General features: G+C 35.5%; 1 protein-coding gene and 1 long non-coding RNA gene across 2 annotated transcripts; both read left to right on the forward strand.

Moving 5' to 3' along the window:
• Positions 1–578: 578 nt before the first annotated feature.
• On the forward strand, positions 579–1,457 carry LOC106752610 (protein FAR1-RELATED SEQUENCE 5-like). The gene has a single exon (XM_014634324.1). It carries the CDS (start codon positions 579–581, stop codon positions 1,455–1,457), a length of 879 nt encoding a protein of 292 aa, XP_014489810.1.
• A 5,965-nt stretch (positions 1,458–7,422) lies between these two features.
• On the forward strand, positions 7,423–8,115 carry LOC111240578. Its single transcript, XR_002666001.1, has 3 exons — positions 7,423–7,440; positions 7,534–7,602; positions 7,957–8,115. It is a non-coding gene; the product is annotated as an uncharacterized LOC111240578 (long non-coding RNA).
• The last annotated feature ends 10,001 nt before the right edge of the window (positions 8,116–18,116 follow it).

An 18,116-nucleotide genomic window follows, 5' to 3' on the forward strand; every position in this document is an offset into this window, starting at 1 on the left:
ATGGTGATGAGCCTAATCAAACGTTTATGGACAACGAACCTAGGATTAATATGTGTTTTGATTCAATGGAAGATGCAAACAAATTCTACACAAATTACGCCATTACATGTGGTTTTGTTGTCATGACAAGATCATCAAAGAAGGATAAGGACAATAATGTGTACTATTTGCGATTAGTTTGTTCCAGAGAAGGAAAATATGTATCTTCCATAAAACCAGAGGTGAAAACACATGCAAGTCAAACATATCAATGTCCAACTAGCATTACCATTGGAAGGAAGGACAATTATTGGGTTATAAAGAGCGTCGTGTTAGATCACAGTCATGACCTATGCCCTAATACATCTAAGTTGATTCCTAGGAATAGAAAATTGAGCATGCAAGCTAAACACACGTTGCAGGTCAATGATGATGTTGGGGTTCGCATTAATAAGAGTTTCCTTAGCATCGTCAGTGATGTTGGTGGATTTGAGAATATGGAATTCGTGGAACGCGATGCACGGAACTAAATTGTGCAACACAGGAGATCTTTATGTAAGGACGGTGATGGTCAAGCCCTTCTAAAACATTTTTCATCCATGAAAGCATTCAACAACGACTTCTTCTACGACATTGCATTGGATGAAGAGAATAGAATATGTAGTGTTTTTTGGGCAGATGCAAGAAGTATAGCGGCATGTGCAGAATTTGGTGATGTTGTGTCCTTCGACACCACTTACTTGACAAATAAGTATGACATGCCCTTTGCGCCATTTTTAGGCGTTAACCATCATGGTCACTCAATTTTACTTGGATGTGGATTGCTTTCTTCTAAAGACACTGCGTCCTTTGTGTGGTTGTTTGAATCTTGGTTGAAATGCATAGGAAATAAGGCCCCTATTGGCATTATAACGGATCAATGCAGGGCAATGGCCAATGCCATTGAAGAGGTTTTTCCAAATATAAGACATAGATGGTATTTATGGCACATAATGAAGAAGTTGCCCAAAAAATTTCAAAGCTTCAAAAATTACCTTCCCATTAAAGCAGATATACATGCGCTTATCTATGACTGTGGGTCGCCAAGGGACTTTGAGAATGGATGGGAAGAACTTCTTACAAAGCATGCATTGGAGGGGAATGATTGGTTAAGTAATCTTTATGAGGAAAGAATGAAATGGGTTCCATGTTATTTAAGGAGTGATTTTTGGGCAGGTATGTCAACAACACAAAGAAGTGAGGGTATGAATGCCTTCTTTGATGGATTTATAAATTCAAGCACCACACTACATCAGTTTGTGGTTCAATTTGACAATGCACTTAGAGTTAAGGCACAAAAAGAAACACAGGCTGACTTCTCCTCCCTCCTGAACACCACGATTGGTTGTGGGTCCCAGTCACCGATAGAAAGACAATTCAATTGGAGTATACACATGAAAAGTTTGAGGAAGTCCAAACAGAATTTCGATGTCGGATGAATTGCTTTATCACAATTACTGTAAAGGACAGTCTTATGAATACTTACACAATAAAAGAGGAGCGGATGTTCGAGGGTAAATGTGCAAATAAATTTTATACAGTTGAATTTGATCCACTTACTCACAATACCAGTTGTTCTTGTCAGTTATTTGAATTTAGAGGCATTATTTGTCGACATTCACTTTTAGTATTTGGGCAAGAATATGTTTGCAATGTGCCATCCAAATACGTCCTTTGGCGTTGGAGTAAAAATATTCGTAGAAGGCACACACTGATTAGAGCAGCCTATAATACCTCTAAGCTTCAACCGACGATGCAAAGATACCAGCTTTTGTGTAAAAAAAATTTTGAAATAGTGGAGGTCGCTTGTGAGTCTGAACTTGTTTCTAATCACTTAGAAAAAGATCTTGATGTACTTGGTAATAAATATGGCTGCAGTTCATCCATGACTGCTAAAATCATTACTGATGTAAACACTCCAACATCTGACACTGAATGGGGAAATGATGATGTACTTGTGCGCAGTCCATTAGCAGTGAAGAGAAAAGGGCGACCACGCACAAACAGGTTGAAGTCAACCGTCGAGAAAAGAACAAGAAAAACAAAACCATGTTCAGCAAAAAAGTCATCAACACCATTGGTAGAAGACTCTTTTAGTAATTATATTGTGTGCTATTTGCATATACTTGACTTAATTCTTATCTGTGTTCTAATTGAGATTTTGCTTATTTAGGAAACTATAGTACCTGATGTTATACAAAGTGCTGAGGTCATTCAATTTGCATCCCAAACTTACCAAGTTTTAGACCAATCCGCAGTAGCACCACCTGGATTTATGTCTTTGTTATCTGCTGTGCATAACAATTTTGATAATAACATACTGTGATGTATATAATTACTTGTTATTATTTACCTATGAATATAATGTTTTTATTGTTGTTAAATGTCTATGTAAATCTAACTTTAATCAAAAGAATAAGTTTTTGTTGCAGAAATTTTTCATTACCACTGTTAAAAAGACGTGAAAGTAAGGTTAACTAAAAAATTACTAGCTTGTGATACATGTTAGGCAGTGCATGATTGTTTAAATGCACTTGATATGCTGGAAATATGCATTGTAATCGATTACCACATTTGTAATCGATTATTTACAATGGTGGGTTCCTTTAAATACCAACACTTGGATTTAACTGCCCACGTTCCCCACTTTAGGTTTAACTGCCCATTCCTCTAGGTTTTAAAGTAACCTCCTTCGTGAACTTCTGGTCGTCCATTGGTAGCAGTGTGTCCGTCCATGGCTGAGCGTGCAAGGAAGAAATAGAGGGGAGCTTCTTCACGTCTTCAACGTCGCCGTCGAAGTCCAACGCCTACCCCACCCGCATGTCTAACAACATCCCCTCCACCACCAGGACACAGATTGTTCTCTTCGCCTACACAGTATGAGAAATTTACTTTGCATTTTCTCAATCGACACATATTGGAAAGCAAATACCTGGATGATGACTACTTTGAGGTAAGCAATTTTGATTTCTACGATATTTTGCAAGACGTAGGAATTAGCGAATTTGTTTCTTTGAGAAAACCATTCCACCCCCAATTAGTTAAAGTTTTTTACACCAACATGGAAATTTCTGAAACGGGAGTTATTCGAAGCGAAGTAAAAGGGGTTAAAATTAGAGTGAGGCCTACTCTTTTTCAACAACTCACCTCCCTCCCATGTACCGGAGTTCGTTACGAATGACGACTTGTTGATGATTGGAAAGAAGAGTACAATCCCATAACTACAAGGCAACTTGTTTGTAATGAAAAAGCATACTTGAGTGGTCGAATAACTGTAGGGGGATTGAAGGTGCAACCAAGGATACTACATTATGTCCTAACCAGAATATTAATTCCATGTTACTCAAATATTGGTCAGGCATCCAACGAGGATATTTTACTGTTATGGGCCCTTTTGAATTCAAAGTAGATTAACTGGGGACATGTTGTCCGCAATAGGATGAAAAGGGCTTTATTTGACAATGAAAGACTGCCTTATCCTCATTTGGTAACTATGTTGTTGGAACACTTTAATGTGCCTATCAGTTTTGATCCTATTACAAATATAATGGACAAACAAAAGGTGGGATGTGAAAAAATAGCCTCCTTTGGTTATGTCCAAAATGTAGATGGAATGTGGGTACACAAAGATGACGCAGACAACCAACAGAGTGAACACGGACAAGTGCAGCATAATGATCAACCAAGTTCTTCTACAACACTTGATGATGTCATACAACGCATTGACCAACTAAAGATGTACGTTGGTACAAGATTGCACAGCCTAGAAGCAAGACTTGGTAATATTGAGAACCGAGATGCACGAGTTGGAAACATTCAGAACCGAATACAGCAACCTCCCACACCATTTTATCATTTCACTTCGTAGTTTGAATTTGGTCTTTATATGTATTTTCTTCCATTTGGAACTTGTAGTTGAATATTGTACTGTCTTTATTACTTCATTTCAGTATCGCAATTTCAATGTTTACTTATAAATCTTGTTTGAATGTTTGAGTGTTATATTTCACGTATATACAAACAAGTACAAATGAAGGAACTAATTAATCTTACGCGTATTATATTTAACAGACATAAAACCAACTACAAAGGAAGTAATGAATGTTTCGCGTATTATTTTTAAGATATATACAACAACCTACAAATGAAGGAACAAATAATCAGCCAATGCACACTCATATAAATCAGTGGTCCATTGTGGTCCCCCACGTTGAAACTGATGGCTCCTTCAGTTGAACAGGATGTCCAAATCCCTGTTCAGATTCGTGAAATTGATTACAGGGTCCTGTAATCGTTTACAAAACACAATTTGACAGGAAACACATAGGAACTTCACTTCACTAAAGGTTGTCAAAATGGGTGGTCCCTCCCTCCATGATGGGGGACCCTCGACATCAGGTTCAACCATCTCCTCAATTTGGAACCAAAAAACATAATTTCAATCATGGATTTGCTTAAAAACACACATTGGTCCCCCACGTTGAAACTGGTGGCTCCTTCAGTTGAACAGGATGTCCAAATCCCTGTTCAGATTTGAGTAATTGATTATAGGGTCCTGTAATCGTTTACAAAACACAATTTGACAGCAAACACATAGAAACTTCACTTCACTAAAGGTTGTCAACATGGGTGGTCCCTCCCTCCATGATGGGGGGCCCACAACATCAGGTTCAACCATCTCCTCACTCTGGAACCAGAAAACACAATTTCAATCATGGATTTGCATAAAAACACACATTGGTCCCCCACGTTGAAACTGGTGGTTCCTTCAGTCGAACAGGATGTCCAAATCCCTGTTCAGATTCGTGTAATCGATTACTAGGTCCTGTAATCGTTTGCAAAACAAAATATGACAGCAAAACATAGGAACTTCACTTCACTAAAGGTTGTCAACATGGGTGGTCCCTCCCTCCATGATGGGGGACCCACAACATCAGGTTCAACCATCTCCTCACTCTGGAACCAAAAAACACAATTTCAATAATGGATTTGCATAAAAACACACATTGGTCCCCCATGTTGAAACTGGTGGCTCCTTCAGTTGAACAGGATGTCCAAATCCTTTTTCAGATTCGTGTAATCGATTACAGGGTCATGTAATCGTTTACAAAACACAATTTGACGGCAAACACATAGGAACTTCACTTCACTTCATTGGATTTGGTCAGAAACACAGTATTGAACTCATTAATTTATTTCTAATTCATTTATTTCTTTCAACATACATTACCACTTCACAACCATTTATTCATTTTTTTCCACATACATTATCACTTGGAAATCGAATTATAAAGCCCTTCAATAAAACAAACATTTGATTTGCAATAAGATAAATGAATGTTCTACATATTGAACAAAATAGTAGGTTTAAATACACAATATTTATCTTCAAGCCTAACACAATAGTTAATCATTTCTCTTTCTAACTAGTACATTTCCTGTGTATGGTGTCCTATGTGCTTGGCTCTTAACTCGCCTTCTTGAACCAATCCTAACCTAAGTCTGCAGCTGTGATTGGTTGTCAGACGTTCCACCCGGTGCATTTGGCGACATTGCACCTTCTTCATTGTTCCTCATTCCACCCGCTTCCTCGGTCGACAAACCAACAGGTGAAACGAATGCATCGTCAGTAAATGCTTGTGGACATCCAGCACTTTGAACACCGTCATCTGAAGTTGACCTTTTAGGTGTTCTTTTGGCCTTCTCTGTCTCGAACTCTTCCTCTAAGTCATTCACCTCCCTTTTAAGTTTTTCAATTAAACACTTCTGATCCTCTGCAGTGCGCATCAAACTCTCCCTGCATTTTTTTTAAGAAATTTCTTTCTTCGTTGCTCTTCATAGTTTTTTGGTGGTGCTACTTTTTCTATGACATCCTTGTCATCCTTCTTTACACCACCAATTTCATCTACAACATGAACCTGAAATTTAAGAACATATAAAATGTTATATAACTACTGTGAATTTAAATTAACATTCAAAATAAAAAACCAAATCAAACAGATACCAAACCCATCTCAAACACACGTTTCACAATGTTGTCTCCAACAGTTCTATTCATCCAGTGCAAGATCCTTGGAACTTTCGCTATTGCACCTTCAAGAGCCATGAAATGCTCACAAAACCAAACCTAATAAACAAGTAATTGTTATATATTACTCGTAATCAAATAACAAATATTCCAAACTTTAGTTGTGAAATTAGTACCTGCAACATGTAAACACAACTATCAACATAAACATTGCTTGTAGCTTTGCCTTTCTTCACAGAATCTGAAGCTTTACTCATATTTTCTAACAAATAACGATAAACTAAACCACCCCAACAGTATTTACTCAGACCACTCAACTCATCTACAATTCCAAACAATATAGGAAGAACCCGTCCACTACGATTTGGGAATAAAATCTCACATATCCCCAACAAGATGTACAAGCTACAAAAAAACCTCACAAGGAAGGTTTTTTTTTTTATGTTTTTTCAACAAAAATTTGAAAATGAATTTGAAATGGGTAATGTCCTGACCTAAATATTTCACACATTTACTATTACCCACTGAAGAATGCTTCAAGTTTATACTTTCACCATCTAAACTCAATCCTATTCTTGAACAAAAATCATTTTCATTGATATTGAAATTCTTGTCTGCAATAATAAAAGAGTTGGTTGAATCCACCCATGTCTTGGTTAACTCACGCAAAAGTTTAGTATTGAATATGACTTTACCACTCAACTCTGAAAACCAAACAAATGGAGTCTTGGAGATGACTTCCCGTTGCTCCTTTGTCAAGCGTTCGTTGAGAGTGCTAATATACATAGTTGAAAATGAATGACGCACGCTCAACTGTCCATAAGAAAATAACAAACCAAATCAAATAACAAACAACAGAAGACAACCCACAAAAAACCACAACAAACCCAAAACCCAAACCTAAAACCAAATACCCAAACCGACAACAAAGGTATTTTACCTTGGTCCAACGAAGGTCCAATACGGAACTTGCCATTTTAGAGCACTAGAGAGCACTAGAGAGGACGAAAGTGCGAACGAGTACTGGAGACCACGATGGGAGACGACCAAATGTGAGAGAGAAGCAATCTGTCACACAAAAGTAATGAAAATGCCGAGGGGTAGAATTGGAATCCAAATTCTCTGAAAACCTTTCCATTTTTCAGGCCAATTTTTTTTTTAAAAAAAAATCAAAATACCCAATAGCACATAGACATGTGGCAGTGTCAAATGAGTGTCAAATATAGGGTGTCAAAATAACGGGATCCAAAGATAAAACAGATAAAGATTAGATGATGAGATAAAGATTAGATGATGAGAGAAAATGTATATCCAAGAATTCTGATTTTCTTGGATATAAATTCCAAGTGTCACATTGTAGAAACTATACCGTTGACAAAAACTGGGTTGTAAAGGTTCTGATAACTAATCTTGTGATATGTGTTCCTTATAGTGTTGTGATTGACTTTATTTGTTGGTAGGTTATCACTCTTTTTGCTTTTGAATAGGTATGTGATTTTGGCTTATCACGAATGAAGCATAGCACCTTCCTTTCTTCCTGATCAACTGCGGGAACAGTATGCTATCATAATTTTGATTCCTTTTTCCATTAGCTGTTGTAAAGTCTGTCCCCTTTATTAAATAATATCATGTTAATAAACATGTTAGAACACGAGTTAAAGACACCTGGTATATCCTTTACCAAAAAACTAATTTTGGAAGGCTGAGGATAATCTTTCCCGTAAATTTTTAAAGTACGTTTTTCTGTTATGCTTTGGTTCTGTCGTTTTGAAGCTCCTAATTTGGGCATTGTTTGGGACATCTATTTTCTTGCATCATCATTCTTTTGTCTGCAATGATGAAAGACGACCTAGTAGAACTTATTTGAATTGGATATACAAGCAAATACTTATGTGTATAATATGTTTCAGGCTGAATGAATGGCTCCAGAAGTGTTGAGAAATGAACTTTCAGATGAAAAGTAAGCTCTGTTATTCTTTGCAGTTGTTGTTTTGCTTTAGGGACACGAAGGTGTTGTGAAAACCCTTCCAATCCGACCACTCTTCCTCTATTTAACATTGCCACAAAGGAATGACTAGCACATTGTGCATGCAAATATTTATGTAGATTTGATTAGTTTAACAAGTAGGCTGGATAGACTGATTCTTTTAGCCAAATTTATGAATTTATACTAAGTGCACCTTTGATTCAGCTTATTCTGAAGAAATATTTTTTCATGTTTGTTAGCTTTCTGAAAGAGCTTTTGGAAAAGTTATTATTTGCTACAATTTATAATATCCCAAGTAACCCAATTATACCAAACAGGAACTAACTGCATGTCAAACTCGGTAATCAAACAAGGTTGCCATTTTTTCTTGTGACTGAGATCACTCCAAAAAGAATAGATGTTCATAAAGCCATTTTTTACAGTGAACTTGGATGTGTTTGAGATGCCCATTTACAGTGAACTTGTGGAGAAGTGTTTATCTTTAGTTCAATATATAAAGAATTTCGGCTGCAATTTCTGAACTTCAACTCTGTTGCAGGCCTGATGGCACCAAGAAGGCTTATGTCAGGTTGCCCCCTGATTACGATGCATTGGATGTGGCAAACAAGATCGGCATCATCTAAGTATAGGCAATTCTATGATGATTCTTGACGGTAACTTTTCAAAAAGAAGAAAATGATATTTTAACACTATTTTTTGACACTGCACACATATCAAAATGTGATTAGACGATTTCAAATTAAAAAAATAAACTTTGGTTTTTCTCTTCCAAATTATCCCCTGTCTTAACTTTTTTAATTTAAAATCGTCCAATCACATTTTGACATGTGTGTAGTGTCAAAATGGTGTCAAAAAATAGTGTTAAAATATCATTTTCCTTTCAAAAAAGATATTATAATACTGATTCCGTGTGCTCTCTTTTCAGTTAATTTTTCCTTTTATTTTTCAATTTATTGTGTCAGCATGGTGCTTAATTTTGTTTCTGAATTGGTAAAGCCCTTGGAGGTGGTCCTGCTCTTATCCTTTAGGTCCAAGACAGTTTGGTCTCTGGTTCAGCATATCCCCATGGCTCTTGGAATGATTTTAAACGTAATCGTGCACTCTGTAACTCATCTCAAATTCAATTCTTCCAAGGTAACTTTGATCTCTAATGTGAATTTTTATATTGCGCGTAGCAATTAATGCATATCTACATTAAAATATAATATAATATAATATATCTCTTTAATTATAAAAAGTTTAACTTTATTTAAGAAATTGTTTTTTTTTTCCTTAATTCCCATCATAAAGTATTCTTTAAATAAATTATCATACCCGATTAAACTTAAAAAGAATATTTGTATCGTATGAGTAATTTAGATTTGTTTTTTATTAATCTTAACATAATCACTACCACTAATAGAAAAATTGCTTTTTATGACGGGTAAAAATGACATATTATGACGGATATCTTGGCATCATAGTTCTGGGCATCATAATAGGTCCTGTGCATTTTATGACGGACAGAAAAGTCCATCATAATATGTCCAATGTATTATGACAGACTTTCTGTCACCTATCATAATAGGTCCAGTATATTATAACAGATTTTCACTTATCCGTCATAATATAGCGACATTACCTAACACATTATATAGCATTTTATGACGATGATTCTTTCACCTGTCATAATATGTAATATTATGACAATTTTTCACCTATCATAATATGTACTTTTCAGACATAATCTTTTATTACATACATTTGTTCACCTATAATAAAAACTTGTTTCACAAAAAAAAATCATTATTACATTTGAAATATTCATTCAATTTTCAATTAATTTCCTGTATTATAATCTCTTCAATCAATTTATAATCAATATAACATGAAATGAATATATTCAATTAAACTAACATAATGAAATCAATTTCAAACATTAAATTTGTAATAATATCTAATACATAATTTGTAAATCAAACCACCATATATTAAATCCAAATATAACATCAATCTATACTACATTCTAGTCAAGTTTCTACAATTTACTAACACTTAGAATAAAAGAAACCCACTTAGTTCTAATGTCTTGAATGTCTGGAACTTCCATTAGAGATGAATCATTAAAGATCTACAAATAAAATAATTAAATTAGAACAATTTTGTAATGAATAGTCAGATAAGTATTTAGTTAGTTTTTTCCATATATGTCAATTTATCTTAGAACAAAGTGGAACCCTTTGCTCTAATCTCATATCTTCGTTCATTTGTGCTCTACTTTGCCTAAGTTACTTTACATCATGATCAATACATCTATCTACCTAATAATTCAATTTTAGTTCCGTAAGGCTTTCTCCCACTTTTCAATGGATTATGTTTTGCAAGATCAACCAGTAATAATAATCATTGATCATCATTTTCAATTTCAATTTCACTGTTGAACCTAAACAAAAGATAATTACTGTCTAACCCTTCTACACATTAGTGAAGAAGAACAATGTGCTATTCTGTTTCTTTTCCACTCATGCTAGGTGCACAATCTCATTAGATTATATGCAAAAAGCAGAGCATTGAAGTGAAATTCAAGAAAGCAGAGAAAGTTGAAAATACCTTAGCTTTGAAGAGAAAATATCCTGTGCTCTTCAACTCAGCGGAGGGGTAACCTATACGAAAAAAAAAATGGGAAATAACATTACTATTATCTTTTGGCAGGTAGGCTTCCTTTATATTTTTCTCTAAAAACAGTACTATATAATACAAACCATTATTAAAACCTTTATTGAACTGCGAATGATAGAGAGTGAAGAAGAGAGGAAAAGAGGAAGAGAGTGAATGACGGTGTAATAGAGTGAGAGAGAAATGGGAAATGAGAGTCAGAGGGACGAGACCGAGAGGGAAATGAAAAAATGAAAAAGAGAGATACTATGACGGATTTCTAAAAATCAGTCATAATATATTAAAAATTTTATGACAAGTGTTCAAAATGCGTAGTAAAAGGTTTTAAACTTATTTATAAATTTGTCACCGTGTTTTATATTATAACTGATATGTAAAACTATGTCATAATATGTCTTAGACTTATTTACGAGTATGCCACTGTGTTTCATATTATGATGGATATATAAAAGTGCATTATAATATGTCTCTATTATGATGGATAATTTTTATCCGTCATAGTAAAGTCGTCATAAAATGCAATTTTTCTAGTAGTGTACCTTCGTACTATACTGTAATTTAATTTCCGTACACAGATTAAGAATAATAATAAACATTCATTTCATTTCCTGTCAATAAAAATATTTTTTTGTTTACTATATATATAGATAGAGATATAAATATAATTTATGGTATGATTTTTTTTTTTATTCTAATGTTAGATCATGTCAAAGTAGACTCTTTATACAAACATACGATAAATAACTAAAGTATAAATTTATAATAAATAATACATACAACAAATTAGTATACTTTGGTTTTCTTGGGAATGTGTTTCTTATGATAAGATTAAAAAAATAAAAATAAAATGAATATAATTTATTTTATATCATATAAACTAAAGTACTTTGGTTTATTGAGTGAGAAGTGATTGACTTTTTATTTAATCATATTCTATATCTGAAATTCTTTTTACAATTTTCACTCTGCATGAACAGAGTGACATATGAAGACATGCAACTTAAATTTTATTGCATAATGCATTAACAAAACCACTTCACTTGAAGAAAATATCCTTTCTAGATTAGTTTGCTTCTGAAATTTCACATAGAAACTATAAGTTTTGCAAACACTTTTCTGGTGAACTTGTGCATTGCCAATTTTGGTAGTTTATAGTACATACATGGAACTATCCAGGACGTGCCCCAATTGAAAAGTTTTAAACAGAAGAAAATTGTTGAAGCATGGAAAGTTTGCCAGATTTGAAAGTGAATCAACTAATATTGATGATGAAACAAGAGGTATACTAATTTTCAGATGATGATGATGCATGGTTGGTATTTCAAAAGATGATTTAATTGTATTATTTATCTTCTAACCATTTGAATTTCTATTCCCTTTTGACATGTTCTTACTGATGGATTTATTTATTTTTCTTAAAATATGAAATATTGAAACATTGGAAATGTTGTAGATGAGATACTTTACTTAGTTTATTGTTTGTTGTTGACTTATTGGCCTCTGTATCAAATCGTGCGAGTAATATAATCGATAATGCCCGATATCGTTCTTCCCAAGAGACTCGAAAGGCCTTATCATTCGTGTGAATTGAAATCGTAAGACTTATAAAGAAAGAATTAATTGTTGTGAATGCAAAGACAGAAAGTAAACATGCAATGTGGTTGATTCAATTGACGAAAAAGACTATGGATGAATGGAGTTGTTGGGGGTTGACAATTTCATCTAATATGCTCTCTCTTATCTACTCCTCATGTTTAATGTGCTTGATTATCTAATTGTTATGCAAACTTTCTTGGCCTACCCTTAACCCGATCCCTCGGCGAAAAGAGCCTATTACTAATTATCGGCTTGTTATCCCTAGCCTCCCCTAGCAATTAGCAATGCATTACCGAACAGAAGCAAAAACAATTGATCGTCCTACCTCCCTATCCTTAGGTGCTATTTCATTAATCAAGGAATTTCTCACCAGTTCATGACATTACTGTACGTTCCCATATCAATAAAGACAAATAACAGTTATTGAATGAGTTAAACGATAAAAGCTTTAAGCGCAGATGAGAACCCAACAATTGATAATCAAAGCATATGAATAATCATATAAATAAACAAGAGTTTCAATAAAAGAGAGTTTCAAAAGATTACATTGTTTCCCCCAACAACAAAAGGGTTTAGTTCACCATTGTCATGGTGAACCTAGATGAAAATAATGGATGAATGGAAAAGCAAACCCTAGATAAGATGAAAAGGAGCCTAAGCATCCAAGAAATCCTCCCCAGAGAGTGAAAATTAGGGTTGGTCGCCCTCTTCTGTCAAAAGAATGAGAATGATGTCGTAGCGGGGCTATTTATAGTTGAGGAGCGTCACAGAAAACAGACCCAGGCCCAGCGAATAAGCGCCCGATGGCACACTTATGCCACTCGACGGTTTGCCCATAATCGCGCCACCGCCCGGCGGCAAGGGGCTATAGCCTGCCAGTTTGCCTCTAATCGCAAATCCGGCCAGCGTTCACGCCAGGTGCCTCCTCCTCGCCTTGGACCGCCCAACGGTGAATTTTGCCGTCGGGCGGTCCGTAGACTCTTCTTTTCTTCAATTTTCTTCTCCTGTCTTGAGTCTAAGACCTTCATTATCGACCTCAATCTTCACTTTCATCAAAACAATGCAAAACAAGCATAATATCGCTAAAAGCAGCTTTTGACTCTCGACTGACTCATTTATTGGGTTTTACTTGATTCTAAGCTCATTCTAAGTCTTAAAGGGTGTAATTTGGTTTAAAATGACATATGAAAATAACTGTTTTTCAACCGTTATCATTTGTCATCTTGGATTAAAGTCAAAATGATCTGACTTCTAAGTAAATATTACAATGCATTAAGGATTTTAGATGAACTTCATGTGATTTGCCTTAGTCATGCTTATTGTTAAAGATGTTCTTTGACATTGTTGTTTTGTTGTTGTTCTTCCTTATGGCATTTACCATGTCTTTCCCTATACGATGAAAAAGTAAATTAATTTTAAGAAGAAATCCAAGAATTGTTCCTTTTCCTAGTCTTACAGTTCCTTAACATTTATTTTTCCAGTACCTAAGCTTTTTGTTAGTATATTGTTCTGAAATGCATCACTCTACTACTTTATTTTCAAGAAATGATGGGGCTTACTTACTTCATGTTGGATCAATCAATAAAGGAAGTTGAGTATTGCATGGAAAACACATTTAACACATATTTAGTATGTATATGGTTTATTTTGGATCATGAGAGATTGTCTAACGTTTTTATTTACTGGTATATACCATTCACATTCTCTTTTTGATCAATTAACTTAGCATGTTCAGAAGCTTGGATCATTGGGTTAACTAAATGCAAGACGATGTGGCCTGTGGTGGATAGAAATGTTAAAGGCACATGATTAATGTAATTGTTAATTTTTTAAGTTGAATTACAAACAATGTAATTTTCAATTTCTATGTATAAGAGTTTCTAGATGATTAGATGTTTCAATATTACATTTTGAGTTGAGGAACTATTTTTATGTGTAATTATGTTATGTAATTATATTTAAGGACTTTGTTAGATTAATATTACTTTAAGGAATTATTTTGATGTGTTAATAATAAAACAAATATTGATTATTTTTTGTTTAAAACCTTCCTTGGTCCAAATTTTTGTAAGGAAATCTCAGTTCGGTCCTCATGTTTTCATCTGTCTCAATTGGGTCCATGTATTTGCAAAATGTCTCAATTGGATCAATATATTTGAAAAATTAAGCCAATTAAACTGTGTCCGTCAAATTTTTACAAACGTCGTTAAAATGTGCTAATGAGAATACGCTGAAATGGATATTCAAAAAATTCAAAAAACCCTAGAAACTTCATCCTCACAAATCTATCAAGTTCCGAAAGAGTCTCTATGTCAACAGCCTCAAAGCTACTCCGCCATGGTGTACACATCGTGATCCTCCGGTACCTGATAACGGTTGAAAAACAGTTATTTTAATATATCATTTTGGACCAAATTACACCCTTTAAGGCTTAGAATGAGCTTAAAATCAAGGAAAACTCAATAAATGAGTCAATTGAGAGTCAAAAGCTGTTTTTAGCGATATTATGTGTGTTCTGCATTGTTTTGTAGCATTTTTGATGAAAGTGAAGAATAGGGTTGAAGATGAAGGTCTTAGACTCAAGAAAAAGGAAGAAACACAAAGAAAAGAGGAGTTTAGGAACCGCCCAACGCCAAAATCCAATGGGCGGCCAAATACGAGGAGACACCATTGACTGACCGTCGGGCGGCAAACCCCCACCATCGGGCAGAAACGCGATTAAGGGTAAACCACCGGGCGACGTAAGTGTGACGTCGGGCGGTTGTCTGCTGGGCTTGGGGCTGTTTTCTGTGACGCTCCTCAGCTATAAATAGCTCTATTGCGACTTTAGAATCATTCTTTTGACAGAAGAGGGCGGCCAGACCTAATTTTCACTCCTTGGAGAAGATCTCTTGGATCCTTAGGCTCCTTTTCATCATATCTAGGGTTTGTTGTTCCATGCTTCCATTATTTTCATCTAGGTTCACCATGACAATGGTGAACCAAACCCTTTTTGTTGTTGGGGGAAACAATGTAATCTTTTGAAACTCTCTTTTATTGAAACTCTTGTTTATTTATATGATTTTCATATGCGTTGATTATCAATTGTTGGGTTCTCATCTGTGCTTAAAGCTTTTATCGTTTAACTCATTCGATAACTGTTGTTTGTCTTTATTGATACGGGGACGTATGGTAATGTCATGAACTGGTGAGAAATGCCTTGATTAAGCAATACCACCTAGGGATAAGGGGGTAGGACGATCAATTGTTTTTGCTTCTGTTCAGTAATGCGTTGCTAGTTACTAGGGGAGGTTAGGGATAGCAAGCCAGTAATTAGTAATAGGTTCTTCTCGCCGAGGGATCGGGTTAAGGGTAGGCCAAGAAAGTTTGCATAACAATTAGATAATCAAGAACCTTAAACAAGAGGAATAGATAAGAGAGAGCGGATATGATGAAATTGTCAACCCCCAACAACTCCATTCATCCATAGTCTTTTCCTGTCAACTGAATCAAATGCATTGCATGTTTGTTTTGTGTTCTTGCATTCCAACAATTAAATTTTTTCTTACAAGTCTTACGATTTCAATTTGCACGAACGATAAGGCTTTTCGAGTCTCTTGGGAAGAACGATATTGGGTTTTACCAATTATATTACTTGAAACGATCTGGTACACTTGCCAAGGAGTCAACAATACCCGATCTTGACGCCGGAAAGATTTCTCGGCTGAATCTTGCTGGCAAAGTGTTCCACCAACCTTAATCCATTCGTCGATTGGCTTGGTAAAGAGATGGTCGACCTGACAGCATCAATGTCTTCGGCGACGCCCACGTTGTCACCAACAAAGACGCCGCCCCCCACGTGTGCCTCACCAACCCCTCCCTTTCTTCCTCTGGTCTCCTCCGCGTCCCTAAGCCCCTCGTCTTCAACGACGTCCTGTTTGTCCTCACCGCCGCTTCTACCAACGCTTCCCCCAACTCGAGCCACGTTGACATCGATGTCGAAAGCCATTTGTCCTTGGGTGTGGTTGGGTTCTGGTTCTCAATAATGGGGAAAAGTTGAAAGCTTGGGTTGATTATGAAGGTGGCCCTAATGTGATGGAAGTTAGGTTAAGCAAATCGGGTGAGCAAAAGCCTTCTTATCGTGTGGAAGAAGAAGATGATGGGGAAGGGAATGAAGATGATGATGACCCCTCAGTACAAAAGAAACCTCGTATTGTTTGGGTTCAATCAATGGATTTGGAGATTTTTGCACCGTTTCTGGTTCTGGAAGGATCTCAAACACTAAATTACCATCATATGCATCTTGTGGAATTTTCAGTAGGTTGAATTTCCCAGCTAGAAACATTCAGCCATAAATTGCTTTTGCAAATCAACAGCTCAAGTTTGTTACAGGGCATTCCAAGTTGACTCAAGTGCATTTTTTTAATCTGAAGGAGAGATTGTGATATTGTAAATTTGTTTGTAATATTTTAATATCATCAAAGATGTATGTTTATTCTAATTTGGAAGGAATTTATTTTTTGACATTCTTTTCCCTAAACTTTGCTGCTTCCCTAAACCTTGTTGTTGTGGTTCCCGGACAAACCCTTTCATTTTTTTGATGTGTCTCGTGCAAGGTCCCTGTACAGGGAGGGTTTCTTCTTTCGTTGATTCTGGTTCAGATTTGTCTTGGTAGGGAGGGGAGATGCCCTTCTCCCTCTTCTTTGTTGTTCTTCGACCCTGCAAAACACTTCTCTTCTTCTCTATTCTAGTGTGTTTCCCAAGCTAGGAAGGAGATGCGATGGAGATGAGGCGCTCCGTCAGCGGAGGAAAAGAGGAGTGGAAGAGGTGAAAGGTGAGGAGGGAAGAAGAAGCACTGTTGACATGTGGATTTGATCTTTCTAAAACACATCACTCATTTAATTTAATGTATAATGTCATGCCATAAAATAAAAATACAGCTCGACTCAAGTTTACTCCGTTTGAGAGCACTTAACGGTTAGGGTAAAATGTGTTCAATTTTATAAAAAATATGACTCAATTGAGACAGATGAAAACATGAGGACCGAACTGAGCTTTCCATACAAAAATTGAGACCAAGGGAGGGTTTAAACCATTATTTTTCTTGTTATTGATTGATGAGTCGATATTTTATTGATTTCACTTATTTTATTATGCTAGAATTAATCAGGGAATTGTGCTTAATTGTCCGGTATTTTCCCGTTTTTCCTAATTATGCTTAATTTGACCGGAAATTCTAATTTTAATTAATTTAAATTTTCTGAGCTAATTATTTGCATTATTATTTTCAGGGAAAATTTTTAAATTTTTGTTGTATTGTAATATAATTGTTGAAACTTTTTAGACAAACTCTTTGCATCTTGGGCCAATNTTGAAAAAATGTTGTTGGGCCCAATTTTATTAGACACTTGACACTTGGCAATCCTAAGGTTGGGTGGACCCCACCCTAATTTTTGAGACACATGGCCTTGGTTGAAAAGGTGCAGCCGACACATTGCAAAGGGGGGAAGCTCTTCCTTTTGATTTTTGGTAGATAAGCTGGAACATTTCCTTTTCTTTATTTCATATATGAAACACTAATTTCACAATATGGGAGAGGGTCACGGTAATGAAGAGCTACCACTTGGCTTTTAATTTACTTTGCTGGAACGTTTTCATTTAGAATGAAGAGCATAACTTTTCTCTTTTGCGAAACATTGTTACCTTTGTTAAAGTTTGACGCTTGCATTCAATTTACTTTTCCTTAAAAGGTGCTGCTGCCAATCTTGAATAGTTGATAGATGAGAAGCACACGGACATTCATTGCTTTGATACTTTCAATTCACTTTGTGAGAAGAGCATTTGGTCACGTGT

This window comes from Vigna radiata, chromosome 2 (genome assembly GCF_000741045.1).
Source record: "Vigna radiata var. radiata cultivar VC1973A chromosome 2, Vradiata_ver6, whole genome shotgun sequence".
Taxonomy (NCBI): domain Eukaryota; kingdom Viridiplantae; phylum Streptophyta; class Magnoliopsida; order Fabales; family Fabaceae; genus Vigna; species Vigna radiata.

Coding starts and splice junctions, on each gene's coding strand:
- LOC106752610 (XM_014634324.1), top strand. CDS start 579: ATGAAAGCATTCAACAACGACTTCTTCTACGACATTGCATTGGATGAA.